General features: G+C 42.0%; 1 protein-coding gene across 2 annotated transcripts in view; it reads left to right on the top strand.

Annotated features, from left to right (window-relative positions):
• bcl6aa (BCL6A transcription repressor a) overlaps positions 1–22,260 on the top strand; it is a 30,135-nt gene extending 7,875 nt beyond the window's left edge. For both annotated transcript variants that reach the window (XM_052475645.1, XM_052475646.1), the window contains exons 2-9: positions 1,289–1,460; positions 12,150–12,371; positions 12,872–13,858; positions 14,230–14,414; positions 20,704–20,871; positions 21,087–21,217; positions 21,465–21,602; positions 22,061–22,260. In XM_052475645.1, coding sequence (XP_052331605.1) covers positions 1,289–1,460; positions 12,150–12,371; positions 12,872–13,858; positions 14,230–14,414; positions 20,704–20,871; positions 21,087–21,217; positions 21,465–21,602; positions 22,061–22,204 — 2,147 coding nt within the window. In that variant the 3' untranslated portion in view covers positions 22,205–22,260. The remainder of the gene's footprint in view (positions 1–1,288; positions 1,461–12,149; positions 12,372–12,871; positions 13,859–14,229; positions 14,415–20,703; positions 20,872–21,086; positions 21,218–21,464; positions 21,603–22,060) is intronic.
• Positions 22,261–26,136: the final 3,876 nt, after the last annotated feature.

Raw genomic sequence — 26,136 nt, 5'->3', positions numbered from 1 at the left:
TTGCGCCTGACTACCCGCTATTTATATTGCGGAAGAGCACACGCATACATTTCTAGGCTAGCTTAATATATTGATGACATCTTGTGGTGAATCATATTTAAATATTCATGGAGCAGTTTGCCCTGTAATCTACTTTTTGATTGCATTAAATATTTAAGTGTAGTTGTGTTATTACTGTTAATAATAGTCAATCATTCTGTCTTCTGTCAGTGCACAGTAAAGTTAAATCTGGCAACTTTTGTCTGTCGCATTCATAAAAAACTTGACATGCTAAAACAAAAACAAAAACGTTTCTCTCCATCTCAGATTATGTGTGAATAAATAGTGGTACGGTAGTAGTTCTATAATTAACGAGATCGCCGGGAAAATGTAACTCTGGAGTGTGCTGTTGATTCGGATGGAAAATGATTTCGAATCCACGATACAGAATGTTCAATACGTCAGAATAGTGCCCGGATGATGGCACACACGTTATCATTTAAAAGACGCACCGCTTTATCATTTGCCGTAGTGTCAACCAGACAGGTGTATGGTGTAGTATATACTGTACTCTTGGGAAGAAGTTTCCAACACCTGGCGTCTTGTATTTCTCTACTTTATCATGTCCTGTTTCCATGCTGAATGTGACAGTGTTGCTATGTGACATTAAATGATAAGCTGCCGCCTAAACCACAGGCGTTGACTGCCTAACGCAGGGCGAGACTTTCTGAATGAGGGTGCCGGGGCTGTCATTCATCCTCGAACATTCACGTTTGTGTCGCAACAATACAGAAATCAAGTGTTCTCCCACTTGCTGAACAGAAAAAAGTGACTTGTACGCTCCAGACTTTATGCTGTTCAATGGCGCTGCCTATTGGCTGCAAACCTCTACTGCAATCAGGGATATGTTGAGAAGCGACGAGGGCAATTTCCTATATTAAAATAACCAATCTTTTTAAAAGAGCCCGATGCACCCAGCCTTCCTGCCATGCTTTCTCCGGTATGTCTTAATGTCTCATTAAACTACTGCCTCGGGACCAGGGCTCTCCATACCCTGTGGATGTTGGCTCCAACCCCAGTTGTAACTAACCTGATTTCATTTGATCAATCAGATGTGCTAGATTAGGGTTTGTGCAATAACCTACAGGAGGGTAACTCTCCAGGAACAGGGTTAGAGAGCCCTCCAGATTGAACCACCTACTCCCGGTTCTCTCCTTTTAAAATAGCAGGTATTTGATCAATAACCAGTATATAACAGTATGTATATCCACGGCACTGACCATGGGGAATTTATTTTGAATTTTTCCAGAGCTCGACAAGATGGCTTGCGCAGCAGACAGCTGTATCCAATTTACGCGTCATGCCAGCGACGTGCTGCTGAACCTCAACCGGCTGCGGAGCCGGGACATCCTCACAGATGTCACCATCCTGGTCAACAGACAGCAGTTCCGCGCTCACAAGACCGTCCTCATGGCCTGCAGGTGTGTTGACTCCCCAAGTCCCAGTATGTGTACCAGTCTGTGTCATCATGCCTTGTCCTTGTCATGCCAAAACAGTGTTTCTGGTGTTGACATACTAGCACGAACAGATCTAGCACCAGGCTCTGTCCCCCCACATTCTGTCACGCTTGAACCCATTTTTACATGTTGCTGTTCTGTACTTGGCATGGTATTTAAAGTCCCTTTCCTGTCTCTGTCTCTCTCACACACTGTTCTGAGCCCGGGTTCCCGATCTCCATGGAACTCATGCTTACTAGTGTTTTAACGATGCAGCTTTCCTACAACGGCCCGAAGACGTAACATCAAATCAAATCTATTTATAAAGCCCTTCTTAAATCAGCTGATATCTCAATGTGCTGTACAGAAACCCAGACCTAAAAAAAATATTAAAAAAACAGCAAGCAATGCAGGTGTAGAAACATGCGTTTCTTTTCCAAAACACAACGCGAAAGAACGTTCACTAAGTGCGTCGTTGAGGCATAGTGTTAATGTTGAGGCATAGTGTTAATGTTGAGGCATAGTGTTAATGTTGAGGCATAGTGTTAATGTTGAGGCATAGTGTTAATGTTGAGGCATAGTGTTAATGTTGAGGCATAGTGTTAATGTTGAGGCATAGTGTTAATGTTGAGGCATAGTGTTAATGTTGAGGCATAGTGTTAATGTTGAGGCACAGTGTTAATGTTGAGGCATAGTGTTAATGTTGAGGCATAGTGTTAATGTCGAGGCATAGTGTTAATGTCGAGGCATAGTGTTAATGTTGAGCCACAGTGGTAATGTTGAGGCATAGTGTTAATGTTGAGCCACAGTGTTAATGTTGAGGCATAGTGTTAATGTTGAGGCATAGTGGCAATGTTGAGGCACAGTGGCAATGTTGAGCCACAGTGGTAATGTTGAGCCACAGTGGTAATGTTGAGCCACAGTGGTAATGTTGAGCCACAGTGGTAATGTTGAGCCACAGTGGTAATGTTGAGCCACAGTGGTAATGTTGAGCCACAGTGGTAATGTTGAGCCACAGTGGTAATGTTGAGGCACAGTGGTAATGTTGAGGCACAGTGGTAATGTTGAGCCACAGTGGTAATGTTGAGCCACAGTGGTAATGTTGAGCCACAGTGGTAATGTTGAGCCACAGTGGTAATGTTGAGGCATAGTGTTGATAGGATGGAAAGGAAGCACTGCTCTCGGATCAGAGTTCTCCCTTCCCAGTCGTACCTTAACATTAGAATTATTCCACAATACTGACGATGGATCAGCTCCTAGAGAGAGATTATCACCTATGGCTGAAAAGATTGAGACGATTTATTCCAATTCCCTATAATAATAATAATAATAATAATAATAATAATAATAATAATAATAATAATAATAATAATAATAATAATCTATAATAATGCACTGAATCAAGACTCAAGACTCATCAATACTGACGATGGATCAGCTCCTAGAGAGAGATTACATAGTGGTAATGTTGAGGCATCGTGTCGATACTGGTGGGATGGAAAGAACTGCTCTCGGATCAGAGTTCTCCCTTCCCAGTCGTACCTTAACATTAGAATTATTCCACAATACTGACGATGGATCAGCTCCTAGAGAGATATTATCACCTATGGCTGAAAAGATTGAGACGATTTATTCCAATACCCTATAATAATAATAATAATAATAATAATAATAATAATAATAATAATAATAATAATCTATAATAATGCACTGAATCAAGACTCAAGACTCATCAATACAATACTCAAGACTCAAGTCACACACATTTGCTGGTTCTACTTGATTTTACTCTTATCTATCCCGGTGACTAGTCACTTTACCTTCATGTACATATCTACCTCAAATTCCTTATTATTATCTATCCTGATGCCTAGTCACTTTACCCTGCCTTCATGTACATATCTACCTCAAATACCTTATTATTATCTATCCTGATGTCTAGTCACTACCCTGCCTTCATGTACATATCTACCTCAAATACCTTATTATTATCTATCCTGATGTCTATTCACTTTACCCTGCCTTCATGTACATATCTACCTCAAATACCTTATTATTATCTATCCTGATGACTGGTCACTTTACCCTGCCTTCATGTACATATCTACCTCAAATACCTTATTATTATCTATCCTGATGTCTAGTCACTTTACCCTGCCTTCATGTACATATCTACCTCAAATACCTTATTATTATCTATCCTGATGTCTAGTCACTTTACCCTGCCTTCATGTACATATCTACCTCAAATACCTTATTATTATCTATCCTGATGTCACTTTACCCTGCCTTCATGTACATATCTACCTCAAATACCTTATTATTATCTATCCTGATGTCTAGTCACTTTACCCTGCCTTCATGTACATATCTACCTCAAATACCTTATTATTATCTATCCTGATGTCACTTTACCCTGCCTTCATGTACATATCTACCTCAAATACCTTATTATTATCTATCCTGATGTCTAGTCACTTTACCCTGCCTTCATGTACATATCTACCTCAAATACCTTATTATTATCTATCCTGATGTCTAGTCACTACCCTGCCTTCATGTACATATCTACCTCAAATACCTCATTATTATCTATCCTGATGTCTCTTTACCCTGCCTTCATGTACATATCTACCTCAAATACCTTATTATTATCTATCCTGATGTCTAGTCACTTTACCCTGCCTTCATGTACATATCTACCTCAAATACCTCATTATTATCTATCCTGATGTCTCTTTACCCTGCCTTCATGTATATATCTACCTCAAATACATTATTATTATCTATCCTGATGCCTAGTCACTTTACCCTGCCTTCATGTACATATCTACCTCAAATACCTTATTATTATCTATCCTGATGTCTAGTCACTTTACCCTGCCTTCATGTACATATCTACCTCAAATACCTTATTATTATCTATCCTGATGTCTAGTCACTTTACCCTGCCTTCATGTACATATCTACCTCAAATACATTATTATTATCTATCCTGATGTCTAGTCACTTTACCCCGCCTTCATGTACATATCTACCTCAAATACCTCATTATTATCTATCCTGATGCCTAGTCACTTTACCCTGCCTTCATGTACATATCTACCTCAAATACCTTATTATTATCTATCCTGATGTCTCTTTACCCTGCCTTCATGTACATATCTACCTCAAATAACTTATTAAAAATATAAATGCAACATGCAACACTTTCAATGATTTTTACTGAGTTACAGTTCATATCAGGAATTCCCCCACAAAAGGTATTTTTTTACCCGACAGAAATACCCAGTGTATGGTGTCATGTGAGCGAGCGGCCATCACCTCATGTTTCAGCATGATAATGCACGGCCCCGTGTCATAAGGCTCTGTCCACAGTTCCTGGAAGCTTAAAAAATGTCCCAGTTCTTCCATTGGCCTGCATCCTCACCAAACATGTCACCCATTGAGCATGTTTGGCATGCTCTGGATCGACGTGTACGACAGTATGTTCCAGTTCCCTCCAATATCCACCAACTTCACACAGCCATTGAAGAGGAGTGGGACAACATTCCACAGGACACAATCAGCAGCCCGATCAACTCTATGTGAAGCTGTCACGCTACATGAGGCAAATGGTGGTCACACCAGATACTGACTGGTTTTCTGATCCACGCCCCAACCGTTTTCTAAATTATCTGTGACCAACAGATGTATATCTGTATTCCCAGTCATGTGAAATCAATAGATTTGTTCAGTAATAGTTGGTGCTATTGCCATATACACCTGTCAAATCCATTCCGATCCCCACATACACACTTCCAGGATGATTGATTTCTCACTGCCTAGGTTACTCTGAGGCAAAGGGGAAGGAATTCAATGATGCAGAGTGATCATAGTGACCTTCATTTATGAATTGTTTTAAAATGTGGGGAAAAAAGTGTGAAGTTGCAACAAAACAATTAGATCATAATTTGAAAAGAAAATATGCAGCACATTTAAAAATTTAAAATAAATATATATTTTTTTAAATGTTAAACTTGACGTTTTTGGCCTTTGTCAATGGCTTTCGTCAAAACAATGACAGACTGAATGAGACAACTACATAGGCCACATGGATAACGGAAGACAATTAGCGTTGGACGCTAGTCACCTGGCGGTGTCAATGAGATGCGTCTATCAGTACAAGTAAGAGCCACAGGGTTAAGAGGTACTGTGGTCAATGGCGCCACCTAGTGGACAAACAGTTATAGAAAACAAATCACAAGAGAACGATCGAATGGAGACCTAGGTGGGAAATTAATGATTTAAAAAAAAAAAATGATCGTGTCAAGTCGTCATGACGGCCAACTCACATGGAAACCGTTGTAATCCTGATAAAATGATCATACCGATGATAGTTACACACCTAGCTACGTACATTCCTACTGAAACTCAAAACAAAAAAATGTTAACTGTTTTCTAACTTATCTCGTCGCTTCTTCCAAGCTTTGGAAATAACATTTGCATACCAGGAACACGTATTTTCTGAATAGCCATTCAAGTTTTTCAAAAGTACTACTACAGAATAGTTCTGTGTTTTTTTTTGCATTTAAATTTTTTTTAAAAAAGTTTATCTTAAATCATAAAGTGTAGTTCATTCTTGATCTCCCCTAAATCAGACTCTACCCACCACTCTTGTTAAACCTAAATCAGACTCTACCCACCACTCTTGTTAACCTAAATCAGACTCTACCCACCACTCTTGTTAACCTAAATCGGACTCTACCCACCACTCTTGTTAAACCTAAATCAGACTCTACCCACCACTCTTGTTAACCTAAATCAGACTCTACCCACCACTCTTGTTAACCTAAATCAGACTCTACCCACCACTCTTGTTAAACCTAAATCAGACTCTACCCACCACTCTTGTTAAACCTAAATCAGACTATACACAGCCACTCTTGTTAAACCTAAATCAGACTCTACCCACCACTCTTGTTAACCTAAATCAGACTCTACCCACCACTCTTGTTAACCTAAATCAGACTCTACCCACCACTCTTGTTAAACCTAAATCAGACTCTACCCACCACTCTTGTTAAACCTAAATCAGACTCTACCCACCACTCTTGTTAACCTAAATCAGACTCTACCCACCACTCTTGTTAACCTAAATCAGACTCTACCCACCACTCTTGTTAACCTAAATCAGACTATACACAGCCACTCTTGTTAAACCTAAATCAGACTCTACCCACCACTCTTGTTAACCTAAATCAGACTCTACCCACCACTCTTGTTAACCTAAATCAGACTCTACCCACCACTCTTGTTAAACCTAAATCAGACTCTACCCACCACTCTTGTTAACCTAAATCAGACTCTACCCACCACTCTTGTTAACCTAAATCAGACTCTACCCACCACTCTTGTTAACCTAAATCAGACTCTACCCACCACTCTTGTTAAACCTAAATCAGACTCTACCCACCACTCTTGTTAACCTAAATCAGACTCTACCCACCACTCTTGTTAACCTAAATCAGACTCTACCCACCACTCTTGTTAACCTAAATCAGACTCTACCCACCACTCTTGTTAACCTAAATCAGACTCTACCCACCACTCTTGTTAACCTAAATCGGACTCTACCCACCACTCTTGTTAACCTAAATCGGACTCTACCCACCACTCTTGTTAACCTAAATCGGACTCTACCCACCACTCTTGTTAACCTAAATCAGACTCTACCCACCACTCTTGTTAACCTAAATCGGACTCTACCCACCACTCTTGTTAACCTAAATCAGACTCTACCCACCACTCTTGTTAACCTAAATCAGACTCTACCCACCACTCTTGTTAACCTAAATCAGACTCTACCCACCACTCTTGTTAAACTAAATCGGACTCTACCCACCACTCTTGTTAACCTAAATTGGACTCTACCCACCACTCTTGTTAAACCTAAATCGGACTCTACCCACCACTCTTGTAAACCTAAATGGGACTCTACCCACCACTCTTGTTAAACCTAAATCAGACTCTACCCACCACTCTTGTTAACCTAAATCGGACTCTACCCACCACTCTTGTTAACCTAAATCAGACTCTACCCACCACTCTTGTTAACCTAAATCGGACTCTACCCACCACTCTTGTTAACCTAAATCAGACTCTACCCACCACTCTTGTTAACCTAAATCAGACTCTACCCACCACTCTTGTTAACCTAAATCAGACTCTACCCACCACTCTTGTTAACCTAAATCAGACTCTACCCACCACTCTTGTTAACCTAAATCGGACTCTACCCACCACTCTTGTTAACCTAAATCAGACTCTACCCACCACTCTTGTTAACCTAAATCAGACTCTACCCACCACTCTTGTTAACCTAAATCAGACTCTACCCACCACTCTTGTTAACCTAAATCGGACTATACACAGCCACTCGTGTTTATCTATGGTGTTGAACCTCCCTATTTATATTGCCAGAGGCAGTATCCCGGTTCTCATCACAAGGATATTTGAATTATTGTTAGGTGACGGGTGTCAGGGTTCGAGAATGTGTTTTGAAAATAGTTTTTAAAATCTGGTTAGAAGTTTAAGTTCACAGTTCTTTTGTCGCTAAGGCATTAACTTGTGTTTAGTCATGTTGTCGTCGCATCATAACTTGATTCTAAATGTGTCGTAGAGAAAATCCCTTTTGTCCAAAAGGGTAATTGTATGTTTTGTCCCCGTTGAAAACCTCTAGTATGTCATTAACACTGGTCCATAACCTTATTTCACTCCTCTGTCTTACTTTCACTGGGCTCCCAACCCATGTCTCCTTGAATAGCAAGGCTTGGGGAAAGCTTATATACTCCAAGGAAACATCTTGTAGCTCTGTTTTGAACAGTTAGCCTTATTTCACAAAATATTTTAAAAATCACTATTAAGTCTATTCTGCCAATTTCACATATTTCCAACATATATATATATATATATTTTCACATTTTTATACTTGACAAGCATCTCCCTCATTCCAGCTCTTGGCACTGTGCATACAGATGGTCACGGCTCTGTGTCAATTTCCGTGCGTACTCAAAGCAAACGTTCATATTGATAAATCTCACATTTTTGATTTGATATTATCCCCCACATGATTGACGACTACACTCGATTGATAAATCAGTCCCCAAGTGTGCAAAGCTCTTAGACTTACCCAAAGGTGATTCTAACAGTTGTGTAATAAACTGGGGGGTTCGAGCCCTGTTTTATAACAGCAATAAGGCACCTCGGGGGTTTGTCGTAAATGACCAAGCACTCCGCGTCGTGTCGTGCCCAAGAACAGCCCTTAGCCGTGATATATTGGCCATATACCACACCGCCCTCGTGCCTTACAGCTTAATTGACAGGGGTGTGAAATACTTATGCAAAATGTGATTTTTATCTATTTGATTTTCAAGAAATGAATTACATTTCTAAACCATCTTTTGACTTTGTCATTATGAGGTATGACGGTTCTGTAGATCTGAACTGGGGTTTCGCTGGAAGCACATGAATCTACTTCTCTTCTCTCTTTGTCATTATGAGGTATTGTGTTTTTAGATGGGTGAGAATCCATCTTGAATTCAGCCTGTGGACTAAGTCGAGTATCACTCTAGTATCTCTACCTGTACATGACCATCTGATCATTTATCACTCTATTATCTCTACCTGTACATGACCATCTGATCATTTATCACTCTAGTATCTCTACCTGTACATGACCATCTGATCATTTATCACTCTAGTATCTCTCTACCTGTACATGAGCATCTGATCATTTATCACTCTAGTATCTCTACCTGTACATGACCATCTGATCATTTATCACTCTAGTATCTCTACCTGTACATGACCATCTGATCATTTATCACTCTAGTATCTCTACCTGTACATGACCATCTGATCATTTATCACTCTAGTATCTCTACCTGTACATGACCATCTGATCATTTATCACTCTAGTATCTCTACCTGTACATGACCATCTGATCATTTACCACTCTAGTATCTCTACCTGTACATGACCATCTGATCATTTATCACTCTATTATCTCTACCTGTACATGACCTTCTGATCATTTATCACTCTATTATCTCTACCTGTACATGACCATCTGATCATTTATCACTCTAGTATCTCTACCTGTACCTGTACATGACCCTCTGATCATTTATCACTCTATTATCTCTACCTGTACATGACCATCTGATCATTTATCACTATCAGTATCTCTACCTGTACATGACCATCTGATCATTTATCACTCTAGTATCTCTACCTGTACATGACCATCTGATCATTTATCACTACCAGTATCTCTACCTGTACATGACCATCTGATCATTTATCACTCTATTATCTCTACCTGTACATGACCATCTGATCATTTATCACTCTAGTATCTCTACCTGTACATGACCATCTGATCATTTATCACTCTATTATCTCTACCTGTACATGACCCTCTGATCATTTATCACTCTAGTATCTCTACCTGTACATGACCATCTGATCATTTATCACTCTATTATCTCTACCTGTACATGACCATCTGATCATTTATCACTCTATTATCTCTACCTGTACATGACCCTCTGATCATTTATCACTCTAGTATCTCTACCTGTACATGACCATCTGATCATTTATCACTCTAGTATCTCTACCTGTACATGACCATCTGATCATTTATCACTCTAGTATCTCTACCTGTACATGACCATCTGATCATTTATCACTCTAGTATCTCTACCTGTACATGACCATCTGATCATTTATCACTCTAGTATCTCTACCTGTACATGACCATCTGATCATTTATCACTCCAGTGTTAATCTGCTAAATTGAAATTATTCGCCTACCTCCTCATGCCTTTTGCACACAATGTATATAGACTATTTTTTCCTACTGTGTTATTGATTTGTTAATTGTTTATTCCATGTGTAACTCTGTGTTGTTGTCTGTTCACACTGCTATGCTTTATCTTGGTCAGGTCGCAGTTGTAAATGAGAACTTGTTCTCAACTAGCCTACCTGGTTAAATAAAGGTGTTCTCAACTAGCCTACCTGGTTAAATAAAGGTGTTCTCAACTAGCCTACCTGGTTAAATAAAGGTGTTCTCAACTAGCCTACCTGGTTAAATAAAGGTGTTCTCAACTAGCCTACCTGGTTAAATAAAGGTGTTCTCAACTAGCCTACCTGGTTAAATAAAGGTGTTCTCAACTAGCCTACCTGGTTAAATAAAGGTGTTCTCAACTAGCCTACCTGGTTAAATAAAGGTGTTCTCAACTAGCCTACCTGGTTAAATAAAGGTGTTCTCAAATAGCCTACCTGGTTAAATAAAGGTGTTCTCAACTAGCCTACCTGGTTAAATAAAGGTGTTCTCAACTAGCCTACCTGGTTAAATAAAGGTGTTCTCAACTAGCCTACCTGGTTAAATAAAGGTGTTCTCAACTAGCCTACCTGGTTAAATAAAGGTGTTCTCAACTAGCCTACCTGGTTAAATAAAGGTGTTCTCAAATAGCCTACCTGGTTAAATAAAGGTGTTCTCAACTAGCCTACCTGGTTAAATAAAGGTGAGAAAAAAAAGTAACTCACAATCGTTCTGAAGTTATCGGCAGAGATAAAACATCTTTATTTAAAAATCTTTTTCTGCATTTAGCTGAGATCTCCTGTGTGACGAGGAAGGGCGACATGGCATCTAACGGCGTACTTAGCTGTTCTACAAGTGGTCTGAGGCAGATGTTTTAAATAAGTGTGTTTTCAGGAGCAACTTTAGGTTTGGTTTAGGGAAACCGCTCTGAGGTCTAACAATGCTCCTACGAACGTTCTAATGCTGCATGTAGCCTTAAGATGCTTTCAGGAAGCAGCTCGGAGAGCTAACGATCGGCCCCCCCTGTGTGTCTGTCTCCCATGCCCCCCGTGTGTCTGTCTCCCATGTCCCCCCTGTGTGTCTGTCTCCCATGTCCCCCCTGTGTGTCTGTCTCCCATGTCCCCCTGTGTGTCTGTCTCCCATGTCGTCGTCCCCCTGTGTGTCTGTCTCCCATGTCGTCGTCCCCCTGTGTGTCTGTCTCCCATGTCCCCCCTGTGTGTCTGTCTCCCATGTCCCCCCTGTGTGTCTGTCTCCCATGTCCCCCCTGTGTGTCTGTCTCCCATGTCCCCCCTGTGTGTCTGTCTCCCATGTCCCCCCTGTGTGTCTGTCTCCCATGCCCCCCTGTGTGTCTGTCTCCCATGTCCCCCCTGTGTGTCTGTCTCCCATGTCCGCCCCCCTGTGTGTCTGTCTCCCATGTCCCCCCCTGTGTGTCTGTCTCCCATGTCCCCCCTGTGTGTCTGTCTCCCATGTCCCCCCCTGTGTGTCTGTCTCCCATGTCCCCCCTGTGTGTCTGTCTCCCATGTCCCCCCTGTGTGTCTGTCTCCCATGTCCCCCCCTGTGTGTCTCTCTAGTGGTTTGTTCTACACTATATTTATGGACTCTCTGACCAGTCTGTCACTGTACTGAACACGATTCTCTCTCTCTCTAGTGGTTTGTTCTACACTATATTTACGGACTCTCTGACCAGTCTGTCACTGTACTGAACACGATTCTCTCTCTCTCTAGTGGTTTGTTCTACACTATATTTATGGACTCTCTGACCAGTCTGTCACTGTACTGAACACGATTCTCTCTCTCTCTCTAGTGGGTTGTTCTACACTATATTTACGGACTCCCTGAAGTGTAACCTGAATGCCATCAGTCTGGACCCCAAGGTGGACCCCGAGGGGTTTGCCATCCTCCTGGACTTCATGTACACCTCTAGACTGACGCTGAAGGAGAGTCTGATCATGGCCATCATGAACACAGCCATCTACCTACAGATGGATCACGTTGTGGACACCTGCCACAGATTCATCAAATCCAGGTACATGGACAGGGAATGGGTGTCAAATTATTTTATTTTTTAAATGAAGGGGGGGTGTAGGTTGGGGGGGTAATCAGAAAGGAGAGGGTCTAGATGTGGTGGAGTCGGATGACTAACCTGTACGCCAGATGACTAACCTGTACGCCAGATGACTAACCTGTACGCCAGATGACTAACCTGTACGCCAGATGACTAACCTGTACGCCAGATGACTAACCTGTACGCCAGATGACTAACCTGTACGCCAGATGACTAACCTGTACGCCAGATGACTAACCTGTACGCCAGATGACTAACCTGTACGCCAGACTCTGGTACAGTTAACAACCGTCTTATTTGCATATTACGACCTGTGAAGAGGCGTGCACAGCGACAATTAGCGACAATTTTAAAATAAACAATTTATCACAAAGTTTGTGTAATGTAAACTTTGGTGTCCGGTGTCTGCCGTGTTCAGATTCCGTTGTCTCATCTTTCCTCTTCATCTATCCTCCTCACAGTGACCCTGGCCAGGCCAACAAGCTGCCCAGAGATGAGTTCTTGGTCAGCCCCTTACTGTTACCTCAGGGCGTCCATGCATACCGGCCCCACGATGTGGTCGACAACCTGCCCGGCCGCGTCGGCCCCTTCAGAGACGGGAGGCCCTACGGCTCCAGCATGTTCAACGGGGTCAATTCCCCCAGCAACTACCACCTCTACGGTCAGTTCCCCGTCCAGGGGTTCCCTTTCCCGCTCTGCAAGCTGACAGACGCCAAAAACACATTCGCTGACTTCTCTAAAGGCGGGATCCACCACAAGCACTGTTCCCCCCCGGACACGGGCAGCGCCATGAGGGTTGATTACAGCCGAGCGGTCAGCGGGGGCTCGGCCAGCATCCACCATACAGCCAGCTACACCACCTCCAGGGAAGAGGAGATGAGGAAGGAGAGCCATGAGGGAGGGGTCAGCCAGACTGGTGGGTTGGGAGGCTCCAGGAAGAGAGGGTTCGCCGCGGCGGCCCACGAGCAGCAGAAGGTGATTCTGGGTAAGGAGCACGGTCCTCAGACGACAGAGGAAGACACGAGCCAGCAGCACTACCCTCTGGGGATCTCCTCAGCTGGACGGAAGGGCCTGATGAGTAGCCCTCAGAGCCCGCTCAAATCGGACTGCCAGCCTAACTCCCCCACAGAGTCCAGCAGCAGTAAGAACGCAGGTCTCTCCCTCTCCCAGGCCGGCCGGTGTGGTGCCCTGCCCCTACAAGGCAGCCAGGATCCCAAGGCACGCAACTGGAAGAAATACAAGTTTATCGTGCTCAATCAGAGAGCCACCAAGGAGGAGGATGTTGGGCCGCAGGAGCCGGTGGTCTGCTCCCCCCAGCGCCTGGGTCTGCCCCCCTACCTCCACCCCTCAGACTCAGAGCACCTTGACCCGCAGGCCAACACCAAGAGCAGTGAGCACGGAGAGGACCTGGCGGTTCCACAGGCCTCCCGACTCTACATCATCAACAGGTGAGCCCTTACAGTCATATCGATAGTAAAACTAAAGCGTAAATGCTTGATTGTTCCCGATATGATGTGAGTGTCTAGTCTAGGCCTTTAATGGTATTTTGTCTCTTTGCAATCTCCACATGAAATGAACAGGAAGTGATATTATTTTGTTGTTGTATCACTTAATACAACAGTGAAGCTGTTTCATCCATTAAAACCCAAATTTAAGAAGATTTAAGAGCAAATATAAGTGATAATTCCCACTACCCGAGTTAACGGCTTTCCACTGGGTCGCCTGTCCGTAGCGTTTCTCTCTCTCTCTCCTCGTCTCTCACGGGCTGTGTTGTCGTGTGGAGGAATGATGTCTGACACGCAGCCGTTTGTGTCTCCAGAGCTCTGGAGGGATCACAGAGGAGCGCTGACAGCCACTCCTCTCTCTACATCAGCCACTTAAAGTGCACCTCCTGTGGTGCCCCGCCCCCGCAGCACTCTGAAGTGTGTCCCAACACCCCGGCTACCTGTTTAGCGGAGGACATGATGTCAGAGTTACACTCGGAGTACTCCGACTCCAGCTGTGGTGAGCACACGCTGCTTTTTCAACATGGGTTGTGTTCCAAATAACTGCTTGTATAGTGCACTATATAGGGGATATAAGGAAAGTAGTGCACTATATAAGGAAAGTAGTGCACTATATAGGGGATATAAGGAAAGTAGTGCACTATATAGGGGATATAAGGAAAGTAGTGCACTATATAGGGGATATAAGGAAAGTAGTGCACTATATAGGGGATATAAGGAAAGTAGTGCACTATATAGGGGATATAAGGAAAGTAGTGCACTATATAGGGGATATAAGGAAAGTAGTGCACTATATGAGGAAAGTAGTGCACTATATAGGGGATATAAGGAAAGTAGTGCACTATATGAGGAAAGTAGTGCACTATATGAGGAAACTAGTGCACTATATAAGGAAAGTAGTGCACTATATAGGGGATATAAGGAAAGTAGTGCACTATATAGGAGATATAAGGAAAGTAGTGCACTATATAGGAGATATAAGGAAAGTAGTGCACTATATGACGAAAGTAGTGCACTATATAAGGAAAGTAGTGCACTATATAAGGAAAGTAGTGCACTATATGAGGAAAGTAGTGCACTAAATAGGGGATATGAGGAAAGTAGTGCACTATATAAGGAAAGTAGTGGACTATATAATGAAAGTAGTGCACTATATGAGGAAAGTAGTGCACTATATAAGGAAAGTAGTGGACTATATAATGAAAGTAGTGGACTATATAATGAAAGTAGTGGACTATATAAGGAAAGTAGTGGACTATATAAGGAAAGTAGTGGACTATATAATGAAAGTAGTCCACTATATAAGGAAAGTAGTCCACTATATGAGGAAAGTAGTGGACTATATAATGAAAGTAGTGGACTATATAAGGAAAGTAGTGGACTATATAAGGAAAGTAGTGCACTATATAGGGGATATAAGGAAAGTAGTGGACTATATAAGGAAAGTAGTGCACTATATAGGGGATATAAGGAAAGTAGTGGACTATATAAGGAAAGTAGTGCACTATATAGGGGATATAAGGAAAGTAGTGCACTATATAAGGAAAGTAGTGCACTATATAATGAAAGTAGTGCACTATATAAGGAAAGTAGTGCACTATATAAGGAAAGTAGTGGACTATATAAGGAAAGTAGTGGACTATATGAGGAAAGTAGTGGACTATATAGGGGATATAAGGAAAGTAGTGCACTATATAGGGGATATAAGGAAAGTAGTGGACTATATAAGGAAAGTAGTGCACTATATAGGGGATATAAGGAAAGTAGTGGACTATATAAGGAAAGTAGTGCACTATATAGGGGATATAAGGAAAGTAGTGCACTATATGAGGAAAGTAGTGCACTATATAAGGAAAGTAGTGCACTATATAAGGAAAGTAGTGCACTATATAAGGAAAGTAGTGGACTATATAAGGAAAGTAGTGCACTATATAGGGGATATAAGGAAAGTAGTGCACTATATAGGGGATATAAGGAAAGTAGTGCACTATATAAGGAAAGTAGTGCACTATATAGGGGATATAAGGAAAGTAGTGCACTATATAAGGAAAGTAGTGCACTATATAGGGGATATAAGGAAAGTAGTGCACTATATGAGGAAAGTAGTGCACTATATAGGAGATATAAGGAAAGTAGTGCACTATATAAGGAAAGTAGTGCACTATATAAGGAAAGTAGTGCACTATATGAGGAAAGTAGTGGACTATATAAGGAAAGTAGTGCACTATATGAGGAAAGTAGTGCACTATATAAGGAAAGTAGTGCACTATATGAGGAAAGTAGTGCACTATATGAGGAAAGTAGTGCACTATATGAGGAAAGTAGTGCACTATATGAGGAAAGTAGTGCACTATATAATGAAAGTAGTGCACTATATGAGGAAAGTAGTGGACTATATAAGGAAAGTAGTGGACTATATAATGAAAGTAGTGCACTATATAAGGAAAGTAGTGCACTATATGAGGAAAGTAGTGGACTATATAAGGAAAGTAGTGCACTATATGAGGAAAGTAGTGCACTATATAAGGAAAGTAGTGGACTATATAAGGAAAGTAGTGCACTATATGAGGAAAGTAGTGGACTATATGAGGAAAGTAGTGGACTATATGAGGAAAGTAGTGCACTATATGAGGAAAGTAGTGCACTATATAAGGAAAGTAGTGCACTATATGAGGAAAGTAGTGCACTATATGAGGAAAGTAGTGCACTATATGAGGAAAGTAGTGCACTATATGAGGAATGTAGTGCACTATATAGGGATATAAGGAAAGTAGTGCACTATATGAGGAAAGTAGTGCACTATATGAGGAATGTAGTGCACTATATAGGGGATATAAGGAAAGTAGTGCACTATATGAGGAAAGTAGTGCACTATATGAGGAAAGTAGTGGACTATATAATGAAAGTAGTGCACTATATGAGGAAAGTAGTGCACTATATGAGGAAAGTAGTGCACTATATGAGGAAAGTAGTGCACTATATAAGGAAAGTAGTGCACTATATGAGGAAAGTAGTGGACTATATGAGGAAAGTAGTGCACTATATGAGGAAAGTAGTGCACTATATGAGGAAAGTAGTGCACTATATGAGGAAAGTAGTGCACTATATGAGGAAAGTAGTGCACTATATAAGGAAAGTAGTGGACTATATAATGAAAGTAGTGCACTATATGAGGAAAGTAGTGCACTATATAAGGAAAGTAGTGCACTATATAAGGAAAGTAGTCCACTATATGAGGAAAGTAGTGCACTATATAAGGAAAGTAGTGCACTATATGAGGAAAGTAGTGCACTATATAATGAAAGTAGTCCACTATATGAGGAAAGTAGTGGACTATATAGGGGATATAAGGAAAGTAGTGCACTATATAGGAGATATAAGGAAAGTAGTGCACTATATGAGGAAAGTAGTGCACTATATGAGGAAAGTAGTGCACTATATAAGGAAAGTAGTGCACTATATGAGGAAAGTAGTGCACTATATGAGGAAAGTAGTGCACTATATGAGGAAAGTAGTGCACTATATGAGGAAAGTAGTGCACTATATAAGGAAAGTAGTGCACTATATGAGGAAAGTAGTGCACTATATGAGGAAAGTAGTGCACTATATAGGGGATATGAGGAAAGTAGTGCACTATATAAGGAAAGTAGTGCACTATATAAGGAAAGTAGTGCACTATATAGGGGATATAAGGAAAGTAGTGCACTATATAGGGGATATAAGGAAAGTAGTGCACTATATAGGGGATATAAGGAAAGTAGTGCACTATATAAGGAAAGTAGTGGACTATATAAGGAAAGTAGTGGACTATATAAGGAAAGTAGTGGACTATATGAGGAAAGTAGTGGACTATATGAGGAAAGTAGTGCACTATATAAGGAAAGTAGTGCACTATATGAGGAAAGTAGTGCACTATATAGGGGATATGAGGAAAGTAGTGCACTATATAAGGAAAGTAGTGCACTATATAAGGAAAGTAGTGCACTATATGAGGAAAGTAGTGCACTATATAAGGAAAGTAGTGCACTATATAAGGAAAGTAGTGCACTATATGAGGAAAGTAGTGCACTATATAAGGAAAGTAGTGGACTATATAAGGAAAGTAGTGCACTATATAGGGGATATAAGGAAAGTAGTGCACTATATAGGGGATATAAGGAAAGTAGTGCACTATATAGGGGATATAAGGAAAGTAGTGCACTATATGAGGAAAGTAGTGCACTATATGAGGAAAGTAGTGCACTATATAAGGAAAGTAGTGGACTATATAAGGAAAGTAGTGCACTATATAGGGGATATAAGGAAAGTAGTGCACTATATAGGGGATATAAGGAAAGTAGTGCACTATATAGGGGATATAAGGAAAGTAGTGCACTATATAGGGGATATAAGGAAAGTAGTGCACTATATAAGGAAAGTAGTGCACTATATAAGGAAAGTAGTGCACTATATGAGGAAAGTAGTGCACTATATAAGGAAAGTAGTGCACTATATAGGGGATATAAGGAAAGTAGTGCACTATATAGGGGATATAAGGAAAGTAGTGCACTATATAAGGAAAGTAGTGCACTATATAAGGGATATAAGGAAAGTAGTGCACTATATAGGGGATATGAGGAAAGTAGTGCACTATATAAGGAAAGTAGTGCACTATATAAGGGATATAAGGAAAGTAGTGCACTATATAGGGATATAAGGAAAGTAGTGCACTATATAAGGAAAGTAGTGCACTATATAGGAGATATAAGGAATGCAGTGCACTATATAAGGAAAGTAGTGGACTATATAAGGAAAGTAGTGCACTATATAGGGGATATAAGGAAAGTAGTGCACTATATAGGGGATATAAGGAAAGTAGTGCACTATATAGGGGATATGAGGAAAGTAGTGCACTATATGAGGAAAGTAGTGCACTATATGAGGAAAGTAGTGCACTATATAAGGAAAGTAGTGCACTATATAAGGAAAGTAGTGCACTATATAAGGAAAGTAGTGGACTATATAGGGGATATAAGGAAAGTAGTGGACTATATAAGGAAAGTAGTGCACTATATAGGGGATATAAGGAAAGTAGTGCACTATATAGGGGATATAAGGAAAGTAGTGCACTATATAAGGAAAGTAGTGCACTATATAGGGGATATAAGGAAAGTAGTGCACTATATAGGGGATATAAGGAAAGTAGTGCACTATATAAGGAAAGTAGTGCACTATATAAGGAAAGTAGTGCACTATATAAGGAAAGTAGTGCACTATATAAGGAAAGTAGTGCACTATATAGGGGATATAAGGAAAGTAGTGCACTATATTAGGAAAGTAGTGCACTATATAGGGATATGAGTAAAGTAGTGCACTATATAGGGGATATAAGGAACGTAGTGCACTATATGAGGAAAGTAGTGCACTATATAAGGAAAGTCGTGCACTATATAGGGGATATAAGGAATGTAGTGCACTATATGAGGAAAGTAGTGCACTATATAAGGAAAGTCGTGCACTATATAGGGGATATAAGGAAAGTAGTGCACTATATTAGGAAAGTAGTGCACTATATAGGGATATGAGTAAAGTAGTGCACTATATAGGGATATAAGGAAGGTAGTCCACTATATAGGGGATATAAGGAAAGTAGTGCACTATATAGGAGATATAAGGAAAGTAGTGCACTATATCGGAGATATAAGGAAAGTAGTGCACTATATCGGAGATATAAAAAGTAGTGCACTATATGAGGAAGGTAGTGCACTATATAGGAGATATAAGGAAAGTAGTGCACTATATAGGGGATATAAGGAAAGTAGTGCACTATATAGGGATATGAGGAAAGTAGTGCACTATATAAGGAAAGTAGTGCACTATATGAGGAAAGTAGTGCACTATATAGGGGATATAAGGAAAGTAGTGCACTATATAGGGGATATAAGGAAAGTAGTGCACTATATAGGGGATATAAGGAAAGTAGTGCACTATATGAGGAAAGTAGTGCACTATATAGGGGATATAAGGAAAGTAGTGCACTATATAGGGGATATAAGGAAAGTAGTGCACTATATAGGGGATATAAGGAATGTAGTGCACTATATGAGGAAAGTAGTGCACTATATAAGGAAAGTAGTGGACTATATAGGGGATATAAGGAAAGTAGTGCACTATATAAGGAAAGTAGTGCACTATATAGGGGATATGAGTAAAGTAGTGCACTATATAGGGGATATAAGGAAGGTAGTCCACTATATAGGGGATATAAGGAAAGTAGTGCACTATATAGGAGATATAAGGAAAGTAGTGCACTATATCGGAGATATAAGGAAAGTAGTGCACTATATGAGGAAGGTAGTGCACTATATCGGAGATATAAGGAAAGTAGTGCACTATATGAGGAAAGTAGTGCACTATATAAGGGATATAAGGAAAGTAGTGCACTATATAAGGGATATAAGGAAAGTAGTGCACTATATAAGGGATATAAGGAAAGTAGTGCACTATATGAGGAAGGTAGTGCACTATATAAGGAAAGTAGTGCACTATATAAGGAAAGTAGTGCACTATATAGGGGATATAAGGAATTTATGAATTTATTTGCAAATTATGGTGGAAAATAAGTATTTGGTCAATAACAAAAGTTTATCTCAATACTTTGTTATATACCCTTTGTTGACAATGACAGAGGTCAAACGTTTTCTGTAGGTCTTCACAAGGTTGTGTCCTAACAGTCCTAATGGCCAGTCTCTCTGGCTGCTTATAAAACAGTCCTAATCCTGATTGATTGTTTCCGATCTGTCTTACAGAAAATGGTACGTTCTTTTGTAACGAATGTGACTCCAAGTTTGCGGAAGACGAAACCCTGAAGCGCCACGTGCTGCAGGCCCACAGTGATAAGCCATACAAGTGCGACCGTTGTCAGGCTGCTTTTCGCTACAAAGGAAACCTCGCCAGCCACAAGACTGTCCATACAGGTTCATACAGGCTTTCAAGATGGTTTTCTCAATCACTGTGCTTAGTTTATTTTGCTTATTTAGTTTATTTTGCTTGCAGCCCCCCTGGCCACAGATGCTAAATTTGCCAGCTTGCTAAATCCATCACGTCATTTTGATCTGTCAGATAACCCATAAGTCCATTTCAGATAAAGTTTGGTAGCTGACGGTTTGTTCTGTATGTTGTTGCGTTGCAGGAGAGAAGCCGTATCGCTGCAACATCTGTGGTGCTCAGTTCAACAGACCAGCTAACCTCAAGACCCACACTCGTATCCACTCAGGAGAAAAGCCATACAAATGTGAGACATGCGGAGCTCGATTCGTGCAGGTGAGCCGCGTCTTTGTGTCTGGTTTCAACAAGTTACAGAGGGAATACAATGCTGTTATTTGTTGCTTCCTGCCTGAGGCTGGCCCAGTGTGGGTACGACCCCCCTCTCCCTCTACGCTACATTACCCTCTTTCTCAGTTTCCCCCATTAATCTCAATTTTACCCCCCAAAATGGCTTGGGATAGATGCTGTGATCACTCACCACCACACCGACCCAGTTGTCTCATAATGTTGTTGTCATGGTCAGGTTGCCCATCTCCGTGCCCATGTGCTGATCCACACCGGGGAGAAGCCATACCCGTGTGAGATCTGTGGAACGCGCTTCCGTCACCTGCAGACGCTGAAGAGTCACCTGCGCATACACACAGGAGAAAAGCCCTATCATGTAAGTGTGTGTGTGTGTGTGTGTGTGTGTGTGGGTGTGTGTGTGTGTGTGTGTGTAATGTACCTGTGTGTGTGTGTAATGTGTGTGTGCGTGCGTGCGTGTGTGTGTGTGTGTGTGTGTGTGTGTGTGTGTGTGTGTGTGTGTGTGTGTGTGTGTGTGTGTGTGTGTGTGTGTGTGTGTGTGTGTGTGTGTGTGTAATGTACCTGTGTGTGTAATGTACCTGTGTGTGTTTGTGCGAGTAATGTACCTGAGAGAGTAATGTACCTGTGTGTGTAATGTACCTGTGTGTGTGTGTGTGTGTAATGTACCTGTGTGTGTGTGTGCGAGTAATGTACCTGAGAGAGTAGTGTGTGTGTGTTGAAATCCATATGTGTCTGCTATTAAACTAGAGAACATTTTATAGACACAGGACAGAAAACGGAGCAAATCATTTTTCTTATATAATTTTTTTTTTTCAGTGCGAGAAATGCAACTTGCACTTTCGCCACAAGAGTCAGCTTCGATTGCACCTCAGACAGAAACACGGAGCAATTACCAACACCAAGATCCAGTACCGCATGTCTACCACAGAGCTGCCAACAGACCCGACCAAGGCGTGCTGAACCCGAGCGGGCAGATAGTCTAACAGACGGGCCAATCTTGACCACGGCATTCAATGACCCCCGGCCAAACGCGTACAATCATCCCAAAATTGTAGTGCCACACTGTGTTCGATCAGGTGATGGGGGGTGTTCGATCAGGTGATGGGGGTGTTCGATCAGGTGATGGGGGGGTGTGTTCGATCAGGTGATGGGGGGGTGTTCGATCAGGTGATGGTTCAGTAACATGGCAGTGTATGTGCCATTCGAAACGGGTGTCCTCTAACATGTGAACGTAGTACCATCTATGGTATCTTAGTCAATTTTATTGTTTCTTATATAAAAAACGTATAGATATAATTGTGCTGGGAGTGTTGTTTTTTTTTTTTTTTTTTTAATATATAAGCTTTGAAGGGTCTATAAAAATCTTTATTTTGTTGAGAGAGAGAGAGGGGGAAAAGGATGGAGTGTTACATAAATCCAGTTAGAGGATAACAGTATTTTATATGAAATCGCTTTTCTGAAAAGTATTGACATTTTTCGATTGGATGGGTGGTAGTATATTTTTTAAGGTAAATGGTATTTCTGGCTGTAATAAAGATTGACCATTTTTCTATACATTTTTTCTAATTTAGATGTACATGTTAGTCCATGTATATTTGACCCTTTTCATGTCACAACAAAAACAAAAACAATTCTGAACTCCAGAAGGACTGGCGATCTAAGCGGACAGAATGACGCATAATGACATAGTTACTACTGTTACCAATAGTTACCAATCAATGAAGTGGGAAGTAATTGTGACAGCCTGTGTAATGCATTTGAACTATATCTGGGTTGACCTCTGCTGGCAGAGTCAATCTAGAATTAAAATTTTTAAAAACATTGCATTTCGAGGTACTGCTTTGAGTATGGACCAAGAAGATATTTTTGCTTCCAAATGTATTTGTATGGATGTGTTATAGTTTATTGTTTTAAGTGAACGTTCCCAGTTGTCATTGTACTAGAAGCTACAGTAAAACAGGTGTATCGGGATGTTGTTTGTACATACACTGTGTACTGAAGGTGCCTTCTCTATCTCTTCTCTATCTGAATTCATTTCTATTCAGCCCAGTTCTGTTTATATCAAAAAGGTACAACTCAAGGACAAGCACTAGTAGTCCTAGTTTTTATTTTGTGTGTGTTTAAAAAAAAAAAAAAAAAAAAAAAAACTTTTCACCTTATGACATAAATTCATCATTTGCTCGAGCTGTAAATCTTCAGTTTTGTTTTGGGATTTTGGGCTTTTTTTTTCTAGTTTTAAAAACTGCATTCAACTTGTTGTACAGGTATAGATGTATGCATGTAAAATAAAGGTATTGCATTTCTATGTATTTAAATGACGTGTGAATTGTATTCATTTTAATAGAAGACTAGCATGTTCCGTTACCAGAAACATAGGATGGACATTTTTATTTGTCATAAGCAAAGACTATTCTTCAAATGTTACGTGTGGTAGACAATTCTTATTTTACACGTAGCAGATCACAAGGCATCTCGTCAATCGCCAGACATATTCCTTCGGTGGTTTTCAAGTCATGGTACCGTATGGAAACAACACCATGGAATTGTATTTCATGTGAAAACCCCCTTAATATGAGGAAAATCTGTGAATTTAAATAAATACATTGGGCCCTAATCTATGGATTTCACTTGACCTGGAATACAGATATGCATCTGTTGGTCACATATCTTTAAAAAAAAAAATGGGTCTCAAGATTTCATCAAGGTATTTTTGTGCATTTAAATTGCCATCGATAAAATGCAACTGTGTTCGTTGCCCGGAGCTTATACCTGTCCATACCATAACCCCACTGCCAACGTGGTTCATACCATAACCCCACTGCCAACGGGGTCCATACCATAACCCCACTGCAGGGTCCATACCATAACCCCACTGCCAACGGGGTCCATACCATAACCCCACTGCAGGGTCCATACCATAACCCCACTGCAGGGTCCATACCATAACCCCACTGCAGGGTCCATACCATAACCCCACTGCAGGGTCCATACCATAACCCCACTGCAGGGTCCATACCATAACCCCACTGCAGGGTCCATACCATAACCCCACTGCAGGGTCCATACCATAACCCCACTGCAGGGTCCATACCATAACCCCACTGCCAACGGGGTCCATACCATAACCCCACTGCAGGGTCCATACCATAACCCCACTGCAGGGTCCATACCATAACCCCACTGGAGGGTCCATACCATAACCCCACTGCCAACGGGGTCCATACCATAACCCCACTGCCAACGGGGTCCATACCATAACCCCACTGCCAACGTGGTTCATACCATAACCCCACTGCCAACGGGGTCCATACCATAACCCCACTGCAGGGTCCATACCATAACCCCACTGCCAACGGGGTCCATACCATAACCCCACTGCGGGGTCCATACCATAACCCCACTGCGGGGTCCATACCATAACCCCACTGCAGGGTCCATACCATAACCCCACTGCGGGGTCCATACCATAACCCCACTGCCAACGGGGTCCATACCATAACCCCACTGCAGGGTCCATACCATAACCCCACTGCAGGGTCCATACCATAACCCCACTGCGGGGTCCATACCATAACCCCACTGCAGGGTCCATACCATAACCCCACTGCCAACGTGGTCCATACCATAACCCCACTGCCAACGGGGTCCATACCATAACCCCACTGCAGGGTCCATACCATAACCCCACTGCCAACGTGGTCCATACCATAACCCCACTGCGGGGTCCATACCATAACCCCACTGCGGGGTCCATACCATAACCCCACTGCAGGGTCCATACCATAACCCCACTGCGGGGTCCATACCATAACCCCACTGCAGGGTCCATACCATAACCCCACTGCCAACGTGGTTCATACCATAACCCCACTGCAGGGTCCATACCATAACCCCACTGCCAACGTGGTCCATACCATAACCCCACTGCGGGGTCCATACCATAACCCCACTGCAGGGTCCATACCATAACCCCACTGCGGGGTCCATACCATAACCCCACTGCAGGGTCCATACCATAACCCCACTGCCAACGTGGTTCATACCATAACCCCACTGCAGGGTCCATACCATAACCCCACTGCCAACGTGGTCCATACCATAACCCCACTGCCAACATGGTCCATACCATTACCCCACTGCAGGGTACATACCATAACCCCACTGCCAACGGGGTCCATACCATAACCCCACTGCAGGGTCCATACCATAACCCCACTGCTAACGGGGTCCATACCATAACCCCACTGCGGGGTCCATACCATAACCCCACTGCTAACGGGGTCCATACCATAACCCCACTGCAGGGTCCATACCATAACCCCACTGCAGGGTCCATACCATAACCCCACTGCCAACGTGGTCCATACCATAACCCCACTGCAGGGTCCATACCATAACCCCACTGCTAACGGGGTCCATACCATAACCCCACTGCAGGGTCCATACCATAACCCCACTGCTAACGGGGTCCATACCATAACCCCACTGCGGGGTCCATACCATAACCCCACTGCTAACGGGGTCCATACCATAACCCCACTGCAGGGTCCATACCATAACCCCACTGCAGGGTCCATACCATAACCCCACTGCCAACGTGGTCCATACCATAACCCCACTGCAGGGTCCATACCATAACCCCACTGCCAACGGGGTCCATACCATAACCCCACTGCCAACGGGGTCCATACCATAACCCCACTGCAGGGTCCATACCATAACCCCACTGCGGGGTCCATACCATAACCCCACTGCAGGGTCCATACCATAACCCCACTGCGGGGTCCATACCATAACCCCACTGCAGGGTCCATAACATAACCCCACTGCAGGGTCCATACCATAACCCCACTGCGGGGTCCATACCATAACCCCACTGCGGGGTCCATACC

The sequence above is a fragment of the Oncorhynchus keta genome, chromosome 22, assembly GCF_023373465.1.
Source record: "Oncorhynchus keta strain PuntledgeMale-10-30-2019 chromosome 22, Oket_V2, whole genome shotgun sequence".
Lineage (NCBI taxonomy): Eukaryota > Metazoa > Chordata > Actinopteri > Salmoniformes > Salmonidae > Oncorhynchus > Oncorhynchus keta.
This window is presented reverse-complemented; position numbering and strand designations above follow the sequence as displayed.